We start from the raw sequence: 18,435 nt of genomic DNA, 5'->3' as shown, positions 1-18,435 counted from the left end.
AAACACCTTTTCCTGGACTGTGTCCAGAATCATCCCTAGGACCAGCAGACGTGTCGTCGGAACAACTGCGGTTTTGGAATATTTAGAATCCACCCGTGCTGTCGTAGAACTACTTGAGATAGTGCTACTCCGACCTCCAACTGTTCTCTGGACCTTGTTCTTATCAGGAGGTCGTCCATTTTCTTTGAAGACGAATCCTCCTTTCGGTCATTACCTTGGTAAGGACCCGGGGTGCCTTGGACAATCCAACGGCATCGTCTTGAAACTGATAGTGACAGTTCTGTACCACGAACCTGAGGTACCCTTGGTGAGAAAAGGCAAATTTTGGGACATGGAGGTAAGCATCCCTGATGTCCCGGGACACCATATAGTCCCCTTGTTCTTTGCTATCACTGCTCTGAGTGACTCCATCTGGATTTGAACCCTTGTAAGTGTTCAAATTTTTCAGATTTAGAATAGGTCTCACCTAGCCTTCAGTACCACCATATAGTGTGGAGTAATACCCCTTTCCTTGTTGTCGGAGGGGTAAATTTATTATCACCTGCTGGGAATACAGCTTGTGAATTGTTTTCAATACTGCCTCCCTGTCGGAGGGAGACATTGGTACAGCAGACTACAGGAACCTGCGAGGGGGGAAACCTCTCGACATTCCAATCTGTACCCCTTGGATACTACTTGTAGGATCCAGGGGTCCTGTACGGTCCCAGCGTCATGCTGAGAACTTGGTAGAAGCGGTGGAGGGCTTCTGTTCCTGGGAATGGGCTGCCTGCTGCAGTCTTCTTCCCTTTCCTCTATCCCTGGGCAGATATGACTCTTATAGGGACGAAAGGACTGAGGCTGAAAAGACGGTGTCTTTTTCTGCAGAGATGTGACTTAGGGTAAAAAACGGTGGATTTTCCAGCAGTTGCCCTGGCCACCAGGTCCCATGGACCGACCCCAAATAACTCCTCCCCTTTATACGGCAATACATCCTTGTGCCGTTTGGAATCTGCATCACCTGACCACTGTCGTGTCCATAAACATCTTCTTGCAGATATGGACATCGCATTTACTCTTGATGCCAGAGTGCAAATATCCCTCTGCGCATCTCGCATATATAGAAATGCATCCTTTAAATGCTCTATAGTCAATAAAATACTGTCCCTGTCAAAGGTATCAATATTTTTAGTCAGGGAATCCGACCAAGCCACCTCAGCTCTGCACATCCAGGCTGAGGCGATCGCTGGTCGCAGTATAACACCAGCATGTGTGTGTATACTTTTTAGGATATTTTTTAGCCTCCTATCAGCTGGCTCCTTAAGTACGGCCCTATCCGTAGATGGTACCGCCACTTGTTCTGATAAGCGTGTGAGCGCCTTATCCACCCTGAGGGGTGTTTCCCACCGCGCCTTAACTTCTGGCGGGAAAGGGTATACCGCCAATAATTTTCTATCGGGGGAAACCCACGCATCATCACACACTTCATTTAATTTATCTGATTCAGGAAAAACTACAGGTAGTTTTTTCACCTCACACATAATACCCTTTTTTGTGGTACTTGGAGTATCAGAAATATGTAACACCTCCTTCATTGCCCTTAACGTGTGGCCCTAAAAGAAAATACGTTTGTTTCTTCACCGTCGACACTGAAATCAGTGTCCGTGTCTGGGTCTGTGTCGACCGACTGAGGTAAATGGGCATTTTACAGCCCCTGACGGTGTTTGAGACGCCTGGACAGATACTAATTTGTTCGCCGGCCCTCTCATGTCGTCAACCGGCTTGCAGCGTGTTGACATTGTCACGTAATTTCCATAAATAAGCCATCCATTCCGGTGTCGACTCCCTAGAGAGTGACATCACCATTACAGGCAATTTGCTCCGCCTCCTCACCAACATCGTCCTCATACATGTCGACACACACGTACCGACATATAGCACACACACACAGGGAATGCTCTGATAGAGGACAGGACCCCACTAGCCCCTTGGGGAGACAGAGGGAGAGTTTGCCAGCACACACCAAAGCGCTATATTTTACAGGGATAGCCTTATAATAAGTGCTCCCTTATAGCTGCTTTTATAAAATCACAATTTCGCCAAATTTTGCCCCCCCTCTCTTGATTTAACCCTGTTTCTGTAGTGCAGTGCAGGGGAGAGCCTGGGAGCCTTCCTGACCAGCGGAACTGTGTGAGGAAATGGCGCTGTGTGCTGAGGAGATAGGCCCCGCCCCCTTTTCGGCGGGATCGTCTCCCGCTTAAAAATGGATTCTGGCAGGGGTTAAATATCTCCATATAGCCCCGGAGGCTATATGTGAGGTATCTTTTGCCAAAAAAAGGATTTTCATTGCTGCCCAGGGCGCCCCCCCCCAGCGCCCTGCACCCTCAGTGACTGCCGTGTGAAGTGTGCTGAGAGCAATGGCGCACAGCTGCAGTGCTGTGCGCTACCTTAAGAAGACTGAGGAGTCTTCTGCCGCCGATTCTGGACCTTCTTCTCTTTTCAGCATCTGCAAGGGGGCCGGCGGCGAGGCTCCGGTGACCATCCAGGCTGTACCTGTGATCGTCCCTCTGGAGCTAATGTCCAGTAGCCAAAGAAGCCAATCCATCCTGCACGCAGGTGAGTTCACTTCTTCTCCCCTAAGTCCCTCGATGCAGTGATCCTGTTGCCAGCAGGACTCACTGTAAAATAAAAAACCTAAGCTAAACTTTTCTAAGCAGCTCTTTAGGAGAGCCACCTAGATTGCACCCTTCTCGGCCGGGCACAAAAACCTAACTGAGGCTTGGAGGAGGGTCATAGGGGGAGGAGCCAGTGCACACCACCTGATCCTAAAGCTTTACTTTTTGTGCCCTGTCTCCTGCGGAGCCGCTATTCCCCATGGTCCTTTCAGGAACCCCAGCATCCACTAGGACGATAGGGAAATTTCAAATCCACAGATTTGAGCGGTTTAAACCAATGTGATTTGAGGAATCCCAGAACTACGTTGAGATCCCACAGTGCCACTGGAGGCACAAACGGGGGTTGTATATGCAGTACTCCCTTGACAAACTTCTGGACTTCAGGAACTGAAGCCAATTCTTTCTGGAAGAAAATCGACAGGGCCGAAATTTGAACCTTAATGGACCCTAATTTGAGGCCCATAGACAGTCCTGTTTGCAGGAAATGCAGGAATCGACCGAGTTAAAATTCCTCCGTGGGGGCCTTCCTGGTCTCCCACCATGCAACATATTTTCGCCAAATGCGGTGATAATATTGTGCGGTCACCTCCTTCCTGGCTCTGACCAGGGTAGGGATGACCTCTTCCGGAATGCCTTTTTCCCTTAGGATCCGGCGTTCAACCGCCATGCCGTCAAACGCAGCCGCGGTAAGTCTTGGAACAGACATGATCCTTGCTGAAGCAAGTCCCTTCTTAGTATCTCTTGAAGTTCCGGGTACCAAGTCCTTCTTGGCCAATCCGGAGCCACGAGTATAGTTCTTACTCCTCTCCGTCTTATAATTCTCAGTACCTTGGGTATGAGAGGCAGAGGAGGGAACACATCCACCGACTGGTACACCCACGGTGTTACCAGAGCGTCCCAGCTATTGCCTGAGGGTCTCTTGACCTGGCGCAATACCTGTCCAGTTTTTTGTTCAGACGGGACGCCATCATGTCCACCTTTGGTCTTTCCCAACGGTTCACAATCATGTGGAAGACTTCCAGATGAAGTCCCCACTCTCCCGGGTGGAGGTCGTGCCTGCTGAGGAAGTCTGCTTCCCAGTTGTCCACTCCCGGAATGAACACCGCTGACAGTGTTATCACATGATTTTTCGCCCAGCGAAGAATCCTTGCTGCCATTGCCCTCCTGCTTCTTGTGCCGCCCTGTCTGTTTACGTGGGCGACTGCCGTGATGTTGTCCGACTGGATCAGCACCAGTTGACTTTGAAGCAGAGGTCTTCCTAGGCTCAGAGCATTGTAACTTGCCCTTAGCTCCAGTATATTTATGTGGAGAGAAGTCTCCAGACTTGACCACACTCCTTGGAAATTTCTTCCCTGTGTGACTGCTCCCCAGCCTCTCAGGCTGGCATCCGTGGTCACCAGGACCCAGTCCTGAATGCCGAATCTGCTGCCCTCTAGTAGATGAGCACTCTGCAGCCACCACAGAAGAGACACCCTTGTCCTTGGAGACAGGATTATCCGCTGATGCATCTGAAGATGCGATCCGGACCATTCGTCCAGCAGATCCCACTGAAAAATTCTTGCGTGAAATCTGCCGAATGGAATCGCTTCGTAAGAAGCCACCATTTTTCCCAGGACTCTTGTGCATTGATGCACTGACACTTGGCCTGGTTCTAGGAGGTTCCTAACTAGCTCGGATAACTCCCTGGCTTTCTCCTCCGGGAGAAACACCTTTTTCTGGACTGTGTCCAGAATCATCCCTAGGAATAGCAGACGTGTCGTCGGAATCAGCTGCGATTTTGGAATATTTAGAATCCATCCGTGCTGTCGTAGAACTACTTGAAATAGTGCTACTCCGACCTCCAACTGTTCTCTGGACCTTGCCCTTATCAGGAGATCGTCCAAGTAAGGGATAATTAAGACGCCTTTTCTTTGAAGAAGAATCATCATTTCGGCCATTACCTTGGTAAAGACCCGTGGTGCCGTGGACAATCCAAACGGCAGCGTCTGAAACTGATAGTGACAGTTCTGTACCACGAACCTGAGGTACCCTTGGTGAGAAGGGCAATTTGGGACATGGAGGTAAGCATCCTTGATGTCCAGGGACACCATATAGTCCCCTTCTTCCTGGTTCGCTATCACTGCTCTGAGTGACTCCATCTTGATTTGAACCTTTGTATGTAAGTGTTCAAAGATTTCAGATTTAGAATAGATCTCACCGAGCCGTCTGGCTTCAGTACCACAAATAGTGTGGAATAATACCCCTTTCCTTGTTGTAGGAGGGGTACTTTGATTATCACCTGCTTGGGAATACAGCTTGTGAATTGTTTCCAATACTGCCTCCCTGTCGGAGGGAGACGTTGGTACAGCAGACTTCAGGAACCTGCGAGGGGGAGACGTCTCGAATTTCCAATCTGTACCCCTGGGATACTACTTGTAGGATCCAGGGGTCCACTTGCGAGTGAGCCCACTGCGCGCTGAAACTCTTGAGACGACCCCCCACCGCCTTTGAGTCCGCTTGTACGGCCCCAGCGTCATGCTGAGGACTTGGCAGAAGCGGTGGAGGGCTTCTGTTCCTGGGAAGGGGCTGCCTGCTGCAGTCTTCTTCCCTTTCCTCTACCCCTGGGCAGATATGACTGGCCTTTTGCCCACTTGCCCTTATGGGGACGAAAGGACTGAGGCTGAAAGACGGTGTCTTTTTCTTTATACGGCAATACTTCCATGTGCCGTTTGCATCACCTGACCACTGTCGTGTCCATAAACATCTTCTGGCAGACATGGACATCGCATTTACTCTTGATGCCAGAGTGCAAATATCCCTCTGTGCATCTCTCATATATAGTAATGCATCCTTTAAATGCTCTATAGTCAATAAAATACTGTCCCTGTCAAGGGTATCAATATTTTCAGTCAGGGAATCCGACCAAGCCACCCCAGCGCTGCACATCCAGGCTGAGGCGATCGCTGGTCGCAGTATAACACCAGTATGTGTGTATATACTTTTTAGGATATTTTCCAGCCTCCTATTAGCTGGCTCCTTGAGGGCGGCCGTATCTGGAGACGGTAACGCCACTTGTTTTGATAAGCGTGTGAGCGCCTTATCCACCCTAGGGGGTGTTTCCCAACGCGCCCTAACTTCTGGCGGAAAAGGGTATAACGCCAATAATTTTCTATCGGGGGAAACCCACGCATCATCACACACTTCATTTAATTTATCTGATTCAGGAAAAACTACAGGTAGTTTTTTCACACCCCACATAATACCCTTTTTTGTGGTACTTGTAGTATCAGAAATATGTAACACCTCCTTCATTGCCCTTAACATGTAACGTGTGGCCCTAATGGAAAATACGTTTGTTTCTTCACCGTCGACACTGGAGTCAGTGTCCGTGTCTGTGTCGACCGACTGAGGTAATGGGCGTTTTAAAGCCCCTGACGGTGTTTGAGACGCCTGGACAGGTACTAATTGGTTTGCCGGCCGTCTCATGTCGTCAACCGACCTTGCAGCGTGTTGACATTATCACGTAATTCCCTAAATAAGCCATCCATTCCGGTGTCGACTCCCTAGAGAGTGACATCACCATTACAGGCAATTGCTCCGCCTCCTCACCAACATCGTCCTCATACATGTCGACACACACGTACCGACACACAGCACACACACAGGGAATGCTCTGATAGAGGACAGGACCCCACTAGCCCTTTGGGGAGACAGAGGGAGAGTTTGCCAGCACACACCAAAACGCTATAATTTTACAGGGACAACCTTATATAAGTGTTTTCCCTTATAGCATCTTAATATGTAATAATATCGCCACAAAAATGCCCCCCCCTCTCTGTTTTAACCCTGTTTCTGTAGTGCAGTGCAGGGGAGAGCCTGGGAGCCTTCCCACCAGCAGTTCTGTGAGGGAAAATGGCGCTGTGTGCTGAGGAGAATAGGCCCCGCCCCCTTTTCGGCGGGCTTCTTCTCCCGTTTTTCTGACAACCTGGCAGGGGTTAAATACATCCATATAGCCCCAGAGGCTATATGTGATGTATATTTAGCCAGCATAGGTACTTTCATTGCTGCCCAGGGCGCCCCCCCCAGCGCCCTGCACCCTCAGTGACCGTTGGTGTGAAGTGTGCTGAGAGCAATGGCGCACAGCTGCAGTGCTGTGCGCTACCTTAAGAAGACTGGGAAGTCTTCAGCCGCCGATTTCTGGACCTCTTCTCTCTTCAGCATCTGCAAGGGGGTCGGCGGCGCGGCTCCGGTGACCCATCCAGGCTGTACCTGTGATCGTCCCTCTGGAGCTAGTGTCCAGTAGCCTAAGAAGCCAATCCATCCTGCACGCAGGTGAGTTCACTTCTTCTCCCCTAAGTCCCTCGTTGCAGTGAGCCTGTTGCCAGCAGGACTCACTGAAAATAACAAAACCTAATAAAACTTTTACTCTAAGCAGCTCTTTAGGAGAGCCACCTAGATTGCACCCTTCTCGGCCGGGCACAAAAACCTAACTGAGGCTTGGAGGAGGGTCATAGGGGGAGGAGCCAGTGCACACCACCTGATCCTAAAGCTTTTACTTTTGTGCCCTGTCTCCTGCGGAGCCGCTATTCCCCATGGTCCTTACGGAGTCCCCAGCATCCACTTAGGACGTCAGAGAAATGTGTAATACATTTTTCATTGCCTCAATCATGTAACGGGTGGCCCTATTGGAAGGTACACTAGTCTCATCGTCGTCGACACTGGAGTCGGTATCCGTGTCAACATCTGTGTCTGCCATCTGAGGTAGCGGGCGTTTTAAAGCCCCTGATGACATTTGAGACGCTTGGACAGGCACAAGCTGAGTAGCCGGCTGTCCTATGTCGTCAAACCTTTTATGTAAGGAGCTGACACTGTCACGTAATTCCTTCCATAAGTCCATCCACACAGGTGTCGACCCCGCAGGGGGTGACATCACATTCACAGGCATTTGCTCTGCCTCCACATCATTATCCTCATCATACATGTCGACACAGCAGTACCGACACACAGCACACACACAGGGAATGCTCTGACAGAGGACAGGACCCCACAAAGCCCTTTGGGGAGACAGAGGGAGAGTATGCCAGCACACACCAGAGCGCTATATAACACAGGGATATCACTATACAGAGTGTTTTCCCCTATAGCTGCTTGTATTATATATACTGCGCCTAAATTTATTGCCCCCCCTCTCTTTTTTACCCTTTCTGTAGTGCAGGACTGCAGGGTAAAGCCAGGGAGCGATCCTTCCAGCGGAGCTGTGAGGGAAAATGGCGCCAGTGTGCTGAGGAAGATGGCTCCGCCCCTTTTGCGGCGGGCTTTATCCCGCTGTTTGTGTAAATCTGGCAGGGGTAATTTACACCTATATAACCTCTAGGGCTATATATGGTGTCAGTTTTGCCAGCCAAGGTGTTAATATTGCTGCTCAGGGCGCCCCCCCCCCAGCGCCCTGCACCCATCAGTGACCGGAGTGTGTGGTGTGCATGAGGAGCAATGGCGCACAGCTGCAGTGCTGTGCGCTACCTTGGAGAAGACAGAAGTCTTCAGCCGCCGATTTTCCGGACACTTCTTGCTTCTGGCTCTGTAAGGGGGACGGCGGCGCGGCTCCGGGACCGGACGACGAGGTCGGGTCCTGTGTGCGATCCCTCTGGAGCTAATGGTGTCCAGTAGCCTAAGAAGCCCAAGCTACCACCAGTTAGGTAGGTTCGCTTCTTCTCCCCTTAGTCCCTCGTTGCAGTGAGCCTGTTGCCAGCAGGTCTCACTGTAAAATAAAAAACCTAAAATATACTTTCTTTCTAGGAGCTAAGGAGAGCCTCCTAGTGTGCATCTAGCTCGGCCGGGCACAGAAATCTAACTGAGGTCTGGAGGAGGGTCATAGTGGGAGGAGCCAGTGCACACCAGGTAGTCCTAAAGCTTTCTTTAGTTGTGCCCAGTCTCCTGCGGAGCCGCTATTCCCCATGGTCCTTACGGAGTTCCCAGCATCCACTAGGACGTCAGAGAAAATAAGAATTTACTTACCGATAATTCTATTTCTCGTAGTCCGTAGTGGATGCTGGGGACTCCGTAAGGACCATGGGGGATTAGCGGCTCCGCAGGAGACTGGGCACAAAAGTAAAGCTTTAGAACTACCTGGTGTGCACTGGCTCCTCCCCCTATGACCCTCCTCCAAGCCTCAGTTAGGATACTGTGCCCGGACGAGCGTACACAATAAGGAAGGATTTTGAATCCCGGGTAAGACTCATACCAGCCACACCAATCACACCGTACAACTCGTGATCTAAACCCAGTTAACAGCATGATAACAGAGGAGCCTCTAGAAAAGATGGCTCACTACAGCAATAACCCGATTTTTTGGTAACAATAACTATGTACCAGTATTGCAGACAATCCGCACTTGGGATGGGCGCCCAGCATCCACTACGGACTACGAGAAATAGAATTATCGGTAAGTAAATTCTTATTTTCTCTAACGTCCTAAGTGGATGCTGGGGACTCCGTAAGGACCATGGGGATTATACCAAAGCTCCCAAACGGGCGGGAGAGTGCGGATGACTCTGCAGCACCAAATGAGAGAACTCCAGGTCCTCCTCAGTCAGGGTATCAATTTTGTAGAATTTTACAAACGTATTTGCTCCTGACCAAGTAGCTGCTCGGCAAAGTTGTAAAGCCGAGACCCCTCGGGCAACCGCCCAAGATGAGCCCATCTTCCTTGTGGAGTGGGCATTTATAGATTTTTGGCTGTGGCAGGGCTGCCACAGAATGTGCAAGCTGAATTGTACTACAAATCCAACGAGCAATAGTCTGCTTAGAAGCAGGAGCACCCAGCTTGTTGGGTGCATACAGGATAAACAGCAAGTCAGATTTTCTGACTCCAGCCGTCCTGGAAATATATATTTTCAGGGCCCTGACAACGTCTAGCAACTTGGAGTCCTCCAAGTCCCTAGTAGCCGCAGGCACCACAATAGGTTGGTTCAGGTGAAACGCTGAAACCACCTTAGGGAGAAACTGAGGACGAGTCCTCAATTCCGCCCTGTCCGAATGGAAAATCAGATAAGGGCTTTTACAGGATAAAGCCGCCAATTCTGACACGCGCCTGGCCCAGGCCAGGGCCAACAGCATGACCACTTTCCATGTGAGATATTTTAACTCCACAGATTTAAGTGGTTCAAACCATTGTGACTTTTGGAACCCAAAAACTACATTGAGATCCCAAGGTGCCACTGGAGGCACAAAAGGAGGCTGTATATGCAGTACCCCTTTTACAACGTCTGAACTTCAGGGACTGAAGCTAGTTCTTTTTGGAAGAAAATTGACAGGGCCGAAATTTGAACCTTAATGGACCCCAATTTCAGGCCCATAGACACTCCTGTTTGCAGGAAATGTAGGAATCGACCCAGTTGAATTTCCTCCGTCGGGCCTTACTGGCCTCGCACCACGCAACATATTTTCGCCAAATGCGGTGATAATGTTTTGCGGTTACATCCTTCCTGGCTTTGATCAGGATAGGGATGACTTCATCCGGAATGCCTTTTTTCCTTCAGGATCCGGCGTTCAACCGCCATGCCGTCAAACGCAGCCGCGGTAAGTCTTGGAACAGACAGGGTCCTTGCTGGAGCAAGTCCCTTCTTAGAGGTAGAGGCCACCGATCCTCCGTGAGCATCTCTTGAAGTTCCGGTTACCAAGTCCTTCTTGGCCAATCCGGAGCCACGAATATAGTGCTTATTCCTCTCCATCTTATCAATCTCAGTACCTTGGGTATGAGAGGCAGATGAGGGAACACATACACTGACTGGTACACCCACGGTGTTACCAGAGCGTCTCCAGCTATTGCCTGAGGGTCCCTTGACCTGGCGCAATACCTGTCGAGTTTTTCCCAACGGTTTATAATCATGTGGAAGACTTCTGGGTGAAGTCCCCACTCTCCCGGGTGGAGGTCGTGTCTGCTGAGGAAGTCTGCTTCCCAGTTGTCCACTCCCGGAATTGCTGACAGTGCTATCACATGATTTTCCGCCCAGCGAAGAATCCTTGCAGCTTCTGCCATTGCCCTCCTGCTTCTAGTGCCACCCTGTCTGTTTACGTGGGTGACTACCGTGATGTTGTCCAACTGGATCAACACCGGCTGACCTTGAAGCAGAGGTCTTGCTAAGCTTAGAGCATTGTAAATGGCCCTTAGCTTCAGGATATTTATGTGAAGTGATGTCTCCAGGCTTGACCAAAAGCCCTGGAAATTCCTTCCCTGTGTGACTGCTCCCCAGCCTCGCAGGCTGGCATCCGTGGTCACCAGGACCCAGTCCTGAATGCCGAATCTGCGGCCCTCTAGAAGATGAGCACTCTGCAACCAACACAGGAGGGACACCCTTGTTCTTGGTGACAGGGTTATCCGCTGATGCATCTGAAGATGCGACTCGGACCATTTGTCCAGCAGGTCCCACTGGAAAGTTCTTGCGTGGAATCTGCCGAATGGGATTGCTTCATAGGAAGCCACCATTTTACCCAGAACCCTTGTGCATTGATGCACTGAGACTTGGCTCGGTTTTAGGAGGTTCCTGACTAGCTCGGATAACTCCCTGGCTTTCCCCTCCGGGAGAAACACCTTTTTCTGGACTGTGTCCAGGATCATCCCTAGGAACAGAAGACGAGTCGTTGGAACCAGCTGCGATTTTGGAATATTGAGAATCCAATCGTGCTGCCGCAACACTACCTGAGATAGTGCTACACCGACCTCCAACTGTTCCCTGGATCTTACCCTTATCAGGGAATCGTCCAAGTAAGGGATAACTAAAATTCCCTTCCTTTGAAGGAATATCATCATTTCGGCCATTACCTTGGTAAAGACCCGGGGTGCCGTGGACCATCCATACGGCAGCGTCTGAACTGAGAGTGACAGTTCTGTACCATAAACCTGAGGTACCCTTGGTGAGAAGGGTAAATTTGGACATGAAGGTAAGCATCCTTGATGTCCCGAGACATCATGTAGTCCCTTTCTTCCAGGTTCGCAATCACTGCTCAGAGTGACTCAATCTTGAATTTGAACCTCTGTATGTAAGTGTTCAAAGATTTTAGATTTAGAATCGGTCTCACCGAGCCGTCCGGCTTCGGTACCACAACAGTGTGGAATAATACCCCGTTCCCTGTTGCAGGAGGGGTACCTTGATTATCACCTGCTGGGAATACAGCTTGTGAATGGCTTCCAAAACTGTCTCCCTGTCAGAAGGAGACATCGGTAAAGCCGACTTTAGGAAACGGCGAGGGGGAGACGTCTCGAATTCCAATTTGTACCCCTGAGATATCACCTGAAGGATCCAGAGGTCTACTTGCGAGTGAGCCCACTGCGCGCTGAAATTCATTGAGACGGGCCCCCCACCGTGCCTGTTTCTGCTTGTAAAGCCCCAGCGTCATACTGAGGGCTTGGCAGAGGCGGGAGAGGGTTTCTGTTCCTGGGAACTGGCTGATTTCTGCAGCCTTTTTTCCTCTCCCTCTGTCACGGGCAGAAATGAGGAACCTTTTGCCCGCTTGTCCACGAAAAGACTGCGCCTGATAATACGGCGTCTTCTCATGTTGAGAGGCGACCTGGGGTACAAACGTGGATTTCCCAGCTGTTGCCGTGGCCACCAGGTCTGAAAGACCGACCCCAAATAACTCCTCCCCTTAACAAGGCAATACTTCCAAATGCCGTTTGAAATCCGCATCACCTGACCACTGTCGTGTCCATAACCCTCTACTGGTAGAAATGGACAACGCACTTAGACTTGATGCCAGTCGGCAAATATTCCGCTGTGTATCACGCATATATAGAAATGCATCTTTTAAATGCTCTATAGGCAAAAATATACTGTCCCTATCTAGGGTATCAATATTTTCAGTCAGGGAATCCGACCACGCAAACCCAGCACTGCACATCCAGGCTGAGGCGATTGCTGGTCGCAGTATAACACCAGTATGTGTGTAAATACATTTTAGGATACCCTCCTGCTTTCTATCAGCAGGATCCTTAAAGGCGGCCATCTCAGGAGAGGGTAGAGCCCTTACAAGCGTGTGAGCGCTTTATCCACCCTAGGGGGTGTTTCCCAACGCACCCTAACCTCTGGCGGGAAAGGATATAATGCCAATAACATTTTAGAAATTATCAGTTGTTATCGGGGGAAACCCACGCATCATCACACACCTCATTTAATTTCTCAGATTCAGGAAAACTACAGGTAGTTTTTCCTCACCGAACATAATACCCCTTTTTGGTGGTACTCGTATTATCAGAAATGTGTAAAACATTTTTCATTGCCTCCATCATGTAACGTGTGGCCCTACTGGAAGTCACATTTGTCTCTTCACCGTCGACACTGGAGTCAGTATCCGTGTCGGCGTCTATATCTGCCATCTGAGGTAACGGGCGCTTTAGAGCCCCTGACGGCCTATGAGGCGTCTGGACAGGCACAAACTGAGTAGCCGGCTGTCTCATGTCAACCACTGTCTTTTATACAGAGCTGACACTGTCACGTAATTCCTTCCAACAGTTCATCCACTCAGGTGTCGACCCCCTAGGGGGTGACATCACTATTACAGGCAATCTGCTCCGTCTCCACATCATTTTTCTCCTCATACATGTCGACACAAACGTACCGACATACAGCACACACACAGGGAATGCTCTGATAGAGGACAGGACCCCACTAGCCCTTTGGGGAGACAGAGGGAGAGTTTGCCAGCACACACCAGAGCGCTATATATATACAGGGATAACCTTATATACCGTATATACTCGAGTATAAGTCGACCCGAATATAAGCCGAGGCACCTAATTCTACCACAAAAACCTGGGAAAACTTATTGACTCGAGTATAAGCCTAGGGTGGGAAATGCAGCTCTAGCCGTACACAGCCCTCAGTGCCAGATATGCCCTCATAGTGCCAGATATGCCCCCACAGTGCTGCCAGATATGCCCCCACAGTGCTGCCAGATATGCCCCCACAGTGCTGCCAGTTATGCCCCCACAGTGCTGCCAGTTATGCCCCCACAGTGCTGCCAGATATGCCCCCACAGTGCTGCCAGATATGCCCCCACAGTGCTGCCAGATATGCCCCCACAGTGCTGCCAGATATGCCCCCACAGTGCTGCCAGATATGCCCCCACAGTGCTGCCAGATATGCCCCCACAGTGCTGCCAGATATGCCCCCACAGTGCTGCCAGATATGCCCCCACAGTGCTGCCAGATATGCCCCCACAGTGCTGCCAGATATGCCCCCACAGTGCTGCCAGATATGCCCCCACAGTGCTGCCAGTTATGCCCCCACAGTGCTGCCAGATATGCCCCCACAGTGCTGCCAGATATGCCCCCACAGTGCTGCCAGTTATGCCCCCACAGTGCTGCCAGTTATGCCCCCACAGTGCTGCCAGATATGCCCCCACAGTGCTGCCAGATACGTTCCCTCCCCAAGTGCCAGGTATGCCCCACAGTGCTGTTACTTACCCCTCCGTCGATCCCGCGCTGTCTTCTGGAGGGACACGAAGCACACAGCGTGCGCGGCTCTCCTGTGTCCCTCCTGCATCTTCGGCGGGTCTATTATAGGAAGTGCCGGTTCGTGATCAGAGGTCACGAACGGGTATTTCCTGTAATAGAACCGCCGCTGCTGCCGCCGGAGATGCAGGAGGGACACAGGAGCGCCGCGCGCTGTGCGCTCCATGTCCCTCCTTCACACTGCTCTGCCTCTGCCTGCACTGACTCGAGTATAAGCCGAGGTGGCTTTTTCAGCACAAAAAAAAGTGCTGAAAAAGTCGGCTTATACTCGAGTATATACGGTAAGTGTTTTTCCCCTTATAGCTGCTGTATCTTTTATACTGCGCGTAATTAGTGCCCCCCCTCTCTTTTTTAACCCTTTCTGTAGTGTAGTGACTGCAGGGGAGAGCCAGGGAGCTTCCCTCCAACGGAGCTGTGAGGGAAAATGGCGCCAGTGTGCTGAGGAGATAGGCTCCGCCCCCTTATCGGCGGCCTTATCTCCCGTTTTTCTAAGTATTCTGGCAGGGGTTAAATGCATCCATATAGCCCAGGAGCTATATGTGATGCATTTTTTGCCATCCAAGGTGTTTTTATTGCGTCTCAGGGCGCCCCCCCCCCCTGCGCCCTGCACCCTCAGTGACCGGAGTGTGAAGTGTGCTGAGAGCAATGGCGCACAGCTGCAGTGCTGTGCGCTACCTTGTTGAAGACAGGACGTCTTCTGCCGCCGATTTTCCGGACCTCTTCTGTCTTCTGGCTCTGTAAGGGGGCCGGCGGCGCGGCTCTGGGACCCATCCATGGCTGGGCCTGTGATCGTCCCTCTGGAGCTAATGTCCAGTAGCCTAAGAAGCCCAATCCACTCTGCACGCAGGTGAGTTCGCTTCTTCTCCCCTTAGTCCCTCGATGCAGTGAGCCTGTTGCCAGCAGGTCTCACTGAAAATAAAAAACCTAAAACTAAACTTTTCACTAAGCAGCTCAGGAGAGCCACCTAGTGTGCACCCTTCTCGTTCGGGCACAGAAATCTAACTGAGGCTTGGAGGAGGGTCATAGGGGGAGGAGCCAGTGCACACCAGGTAGTTCTAAAGCTTTACTTTTGTGCCCAGTCTCCTGCGGAGCCGCTAATCCCCCATGGTCCTTACGGAGTCCCCAGCATCCACTTAGGACGTTAGAGAAAACATGTTTTTACTCCTCTAAATCTATTGGCAACATGGCTAAAATCTTGCCGCATCTCGCAGGCTATTACATGTAACCTCTGATCTCTGTACACCAGGGGTAGCCAACCCTGGTCCTCAAGAGCTACCAACAGTTCATGTTTTTGAGGCCACCTGTGGATATTAGAATGTGTCGGTAAGGAATGATTGTGTCGGTTAGGAATGAACGCACATGTTTGAAAATGTGACCGTTAGTAATAACTACACCTGCACCAGCTAGGTGATCTGGAAAACATGAACTGTTAGTAGCTCTCGAGAACCAGGTTGGCCAGCCCTGCTGTAAAGGCACCAATGCAGAACAAATAACATTTTTGGTCTTCATGCTGTAGCCTTCGTACCTGAGGTCACAGTCTGCTCATGTATAGGTCCAGCCATGTCAGTGGAGATTCTAATTAATGCTTTTGGAGTACGAGACAAAACTACCTCATCATGTTACTATTTGATGCTATTTTTCATTACACAGTATATTTAGTATTTAATCATCTGAAACTTGACTAATACAGTGAACAACCTGCAACCAAAGGAACTCAACTTCGTTCTTTTTATACTTATAATGCAAATATCAAACGATGAATAATATAAAAAGATGTTTTACAAAGGCTTTTCACGTTAGGTTTACTAGTCCTTTACATTTCCTGGCATTATGAATAGTTTATATCACCACTGTCATAGAACCAACAATGGATGTTCCTTTCGTTCGTTGACCTTTACACTTCAAATTGGTTGACTAACATTGAAGCAACATAATTTAGGTCAATCTAAAATGGATATAAGCGTCCATCACCCAAGCGGTCTCTTTATTTACAGTGATGACAACGTAAGTTTTACCTTCGGGGTCAGTTGTCTGATCTCCGCCTCCAGTGCTTTCACTTTGGCTTCTCTCTCAGCAACCATCTCCTTCAGCTGACTGACCAGAGAGTTCTGCTTCTGGCTCTCATTGTTCAGGTGTAAGTTCAGGCTCTGCTGGGAATCTCTGTGTTTCTGGTCCTGCTGGCTGAGACGAAATAGAATCTCCTGCATGTTCTTCTGCTGGCTCTGTAAAGACATATGAATGCTTCCATATGTATGCCTCCTGTACAGTACATGATGTTTCCATCTGTATTAGACAGAGTCACCAGCTTTTATGTATCGTGCATAGATTTTAAATATAAAAATGGCAGCATGTCTAGTGGGAGGCGGGTGACAAGGTACAATGGTAATGAGAGATGGTACAGTCCAATGGTAATGAGAGAGGGCACAGGGGTAATGGGAGCCGGGTGACGCGGTACAATGGTAATGAGAAATGGTACAGGGGTAATGGGAGCCTTGTGACAAGGTACAATGGTAATGAGAGATGGTACAGTGGTAATGGGAGCCGGGTGACAAGGTACAATGGTAATGAGAGATGGTACAGTGGTAATGGGAGCCGGGTGACACAGTACAATGGTAATGAGAGATGACACAGTACAATGGTAATGAGAGAGGGCACAGTGGTAATGAGAGCCGGGTGACGCGGTACAATGGTAATGAGAGATGGTACAGTGGTAATGGGAGCCGGGTGACACAGTACAATGGTAATGAGAGATGACACAGTACAATGGTAATGAGAGAGGGCACAGTGGTAATGAGAGCCGGGTGACGCGGTACAATGGTAATGAGAAATGGTACAGGAGTAAAGGGAGTCAGGTGACAAGGTACAATGGTAATGAGAGATGGCACAGTGGTAATGGGAGCCGGGTGACACAGTACAATGGTAATGAGAGATGACACAGTACAATGGTAATGAGAGAGGGCACAGTGGTAATGAGAGCCGGGTGACGCGGTACAATGGTAATGAGAAATGGTACAGGAGTAAAGGGAGTCAGGTGACAAGGTACAATGGTAATGAGAGATGGCACAGTGGTAATGGGAGCCGGGTGACACAGTACAATGGTAATGAGAGATGACACAGTACAATGGTAATGAGAGAGGGCACAGTGGTAATGAGAGCCGGGTGACGCGGTACAATGGTAATGAGAAATGGTACAGGGGTAAAGGGAGTCAGGTGACAAGGTACAATGGTAATGAGAGATGGCACAGTGGTAATGGGAGCCTGGTGACACAGTACAATGGTAATGAGAGATGACACAGTACAATGGTAATGAGAGAGGGCACAGTGGTAATGGGAGCCGGGTGACAAGGTACATAGTAATGAGAGATGGTATAGTGGTAATGGGAGCCGGGTGACAAGGTACAATGGTAATAAGAGATGGTACAGTGGTAATGGGAGCCAGGTGACAAGGTACAATGGTAATGAGAGATGGCACAGTGGTAATGGGAGCCGGGTGACACAGTACAATGGTAATGAGAGATGGCACAGTGGTAATGGGAGCCGGGTGACAAGGTACAATGGTAATGAGAGATGGTACAGGGGTAATGGGAGCCGGGTGACAAGGTACAATGGTAATGAGAGATGGCACAGGGGTAATGGGAGCCGGGTGACAAGGTACAATGGTAATAAGAGATGACACAGTGGTAATGGGAGCCGGGTGACAAGGTACAATGATAATGAGAGATGACACAGGGGTAATGGGAGCCGGGTGACAAGGTACAATGGTAATAAGAGATGACACAGTGGTAATGGGAGCCGGGTGACAAGGTACAATGATAATGAGAGATGACACAGGGGTAATGGGAGCCGGGTGACAAGGTACATGGTAATGAGAGATTGCACAGGGGTAATGGGAGCCGGGTGACAAGGTACAATGGTAATGAGAGATGGCACAGTGGTAATGGGAGCCGGGTGACAAGGTACATGGTAATGAGAGATGGCACAGGGGTAATGAGAGCCGGGTGACAAGATACAATGATAATAAGAGATGGCACAGTGGTAATGGGAGCCGGGTGACAAGGTACAATGGTAATGAGAGATGGCACAGTGGTAATGGGAGCCGGGTGACAAGGTACAATGGTAATGAGAGATGGCACAGTGGTAATGGGAGCCGGGTGACAAGGTACAATGGTAATGAGAGATTGCACAGTGGTAATGGGAGCCGGGTGACAAGGTACATGGTAATGAGAGATGGCACAGTGGTAATGGGAGCCGGGTGACAAGGTACAATGGTAATGAGAGATGGCACAGTGGTAATGG

At 50.0% G+C, this 18,435-nt stretch overlaps 1 protein-coding gene across 1 annotated transcript in view; it reads right to left on the bottom strand.

Annotated features, from left to right (window-relative positions):
- CCDC13 (coiled-coil domain containing 13) overlaps positions 1–18,435 on the bottom strand; it is an 84,491-nt gene that overhangs the window by 31,743 nt on the left and 34,313 nt on the right. Inside the window, exon 10 of the mRNA XM_063924350.1 lies at positions 16,155–16,361. Coding sequence (XP_063780420.1) covers positions 16,155–16,361 — 207 coding nt within the window. The remainder of the gene's footprint in view (positions 1–16,154; positions 16,362–18,435) is intronic.

Source organism: Pseudophryne corroboree, chromosome 5 (genome assembly GCF_028390025.1).
Source record: "Pseudophryne corroboree isolate aPseCor3 chromosome 5, aPseCor3.hap2, whole genome shotgun sequence".
Classification (NCBI taxonomy): domain Eukaryota; kingdom Metazoa; phylum Chordata; class Amphibia; order Anura; family Myobatrachidae; genus Pseudophryne; species Pseudophryne corroboree.
The sequence above is the reverse complement of the archived record's forward strand: the minus strand, read 5'-3'. Positions and strand labels throughout refer to the sequence as shown.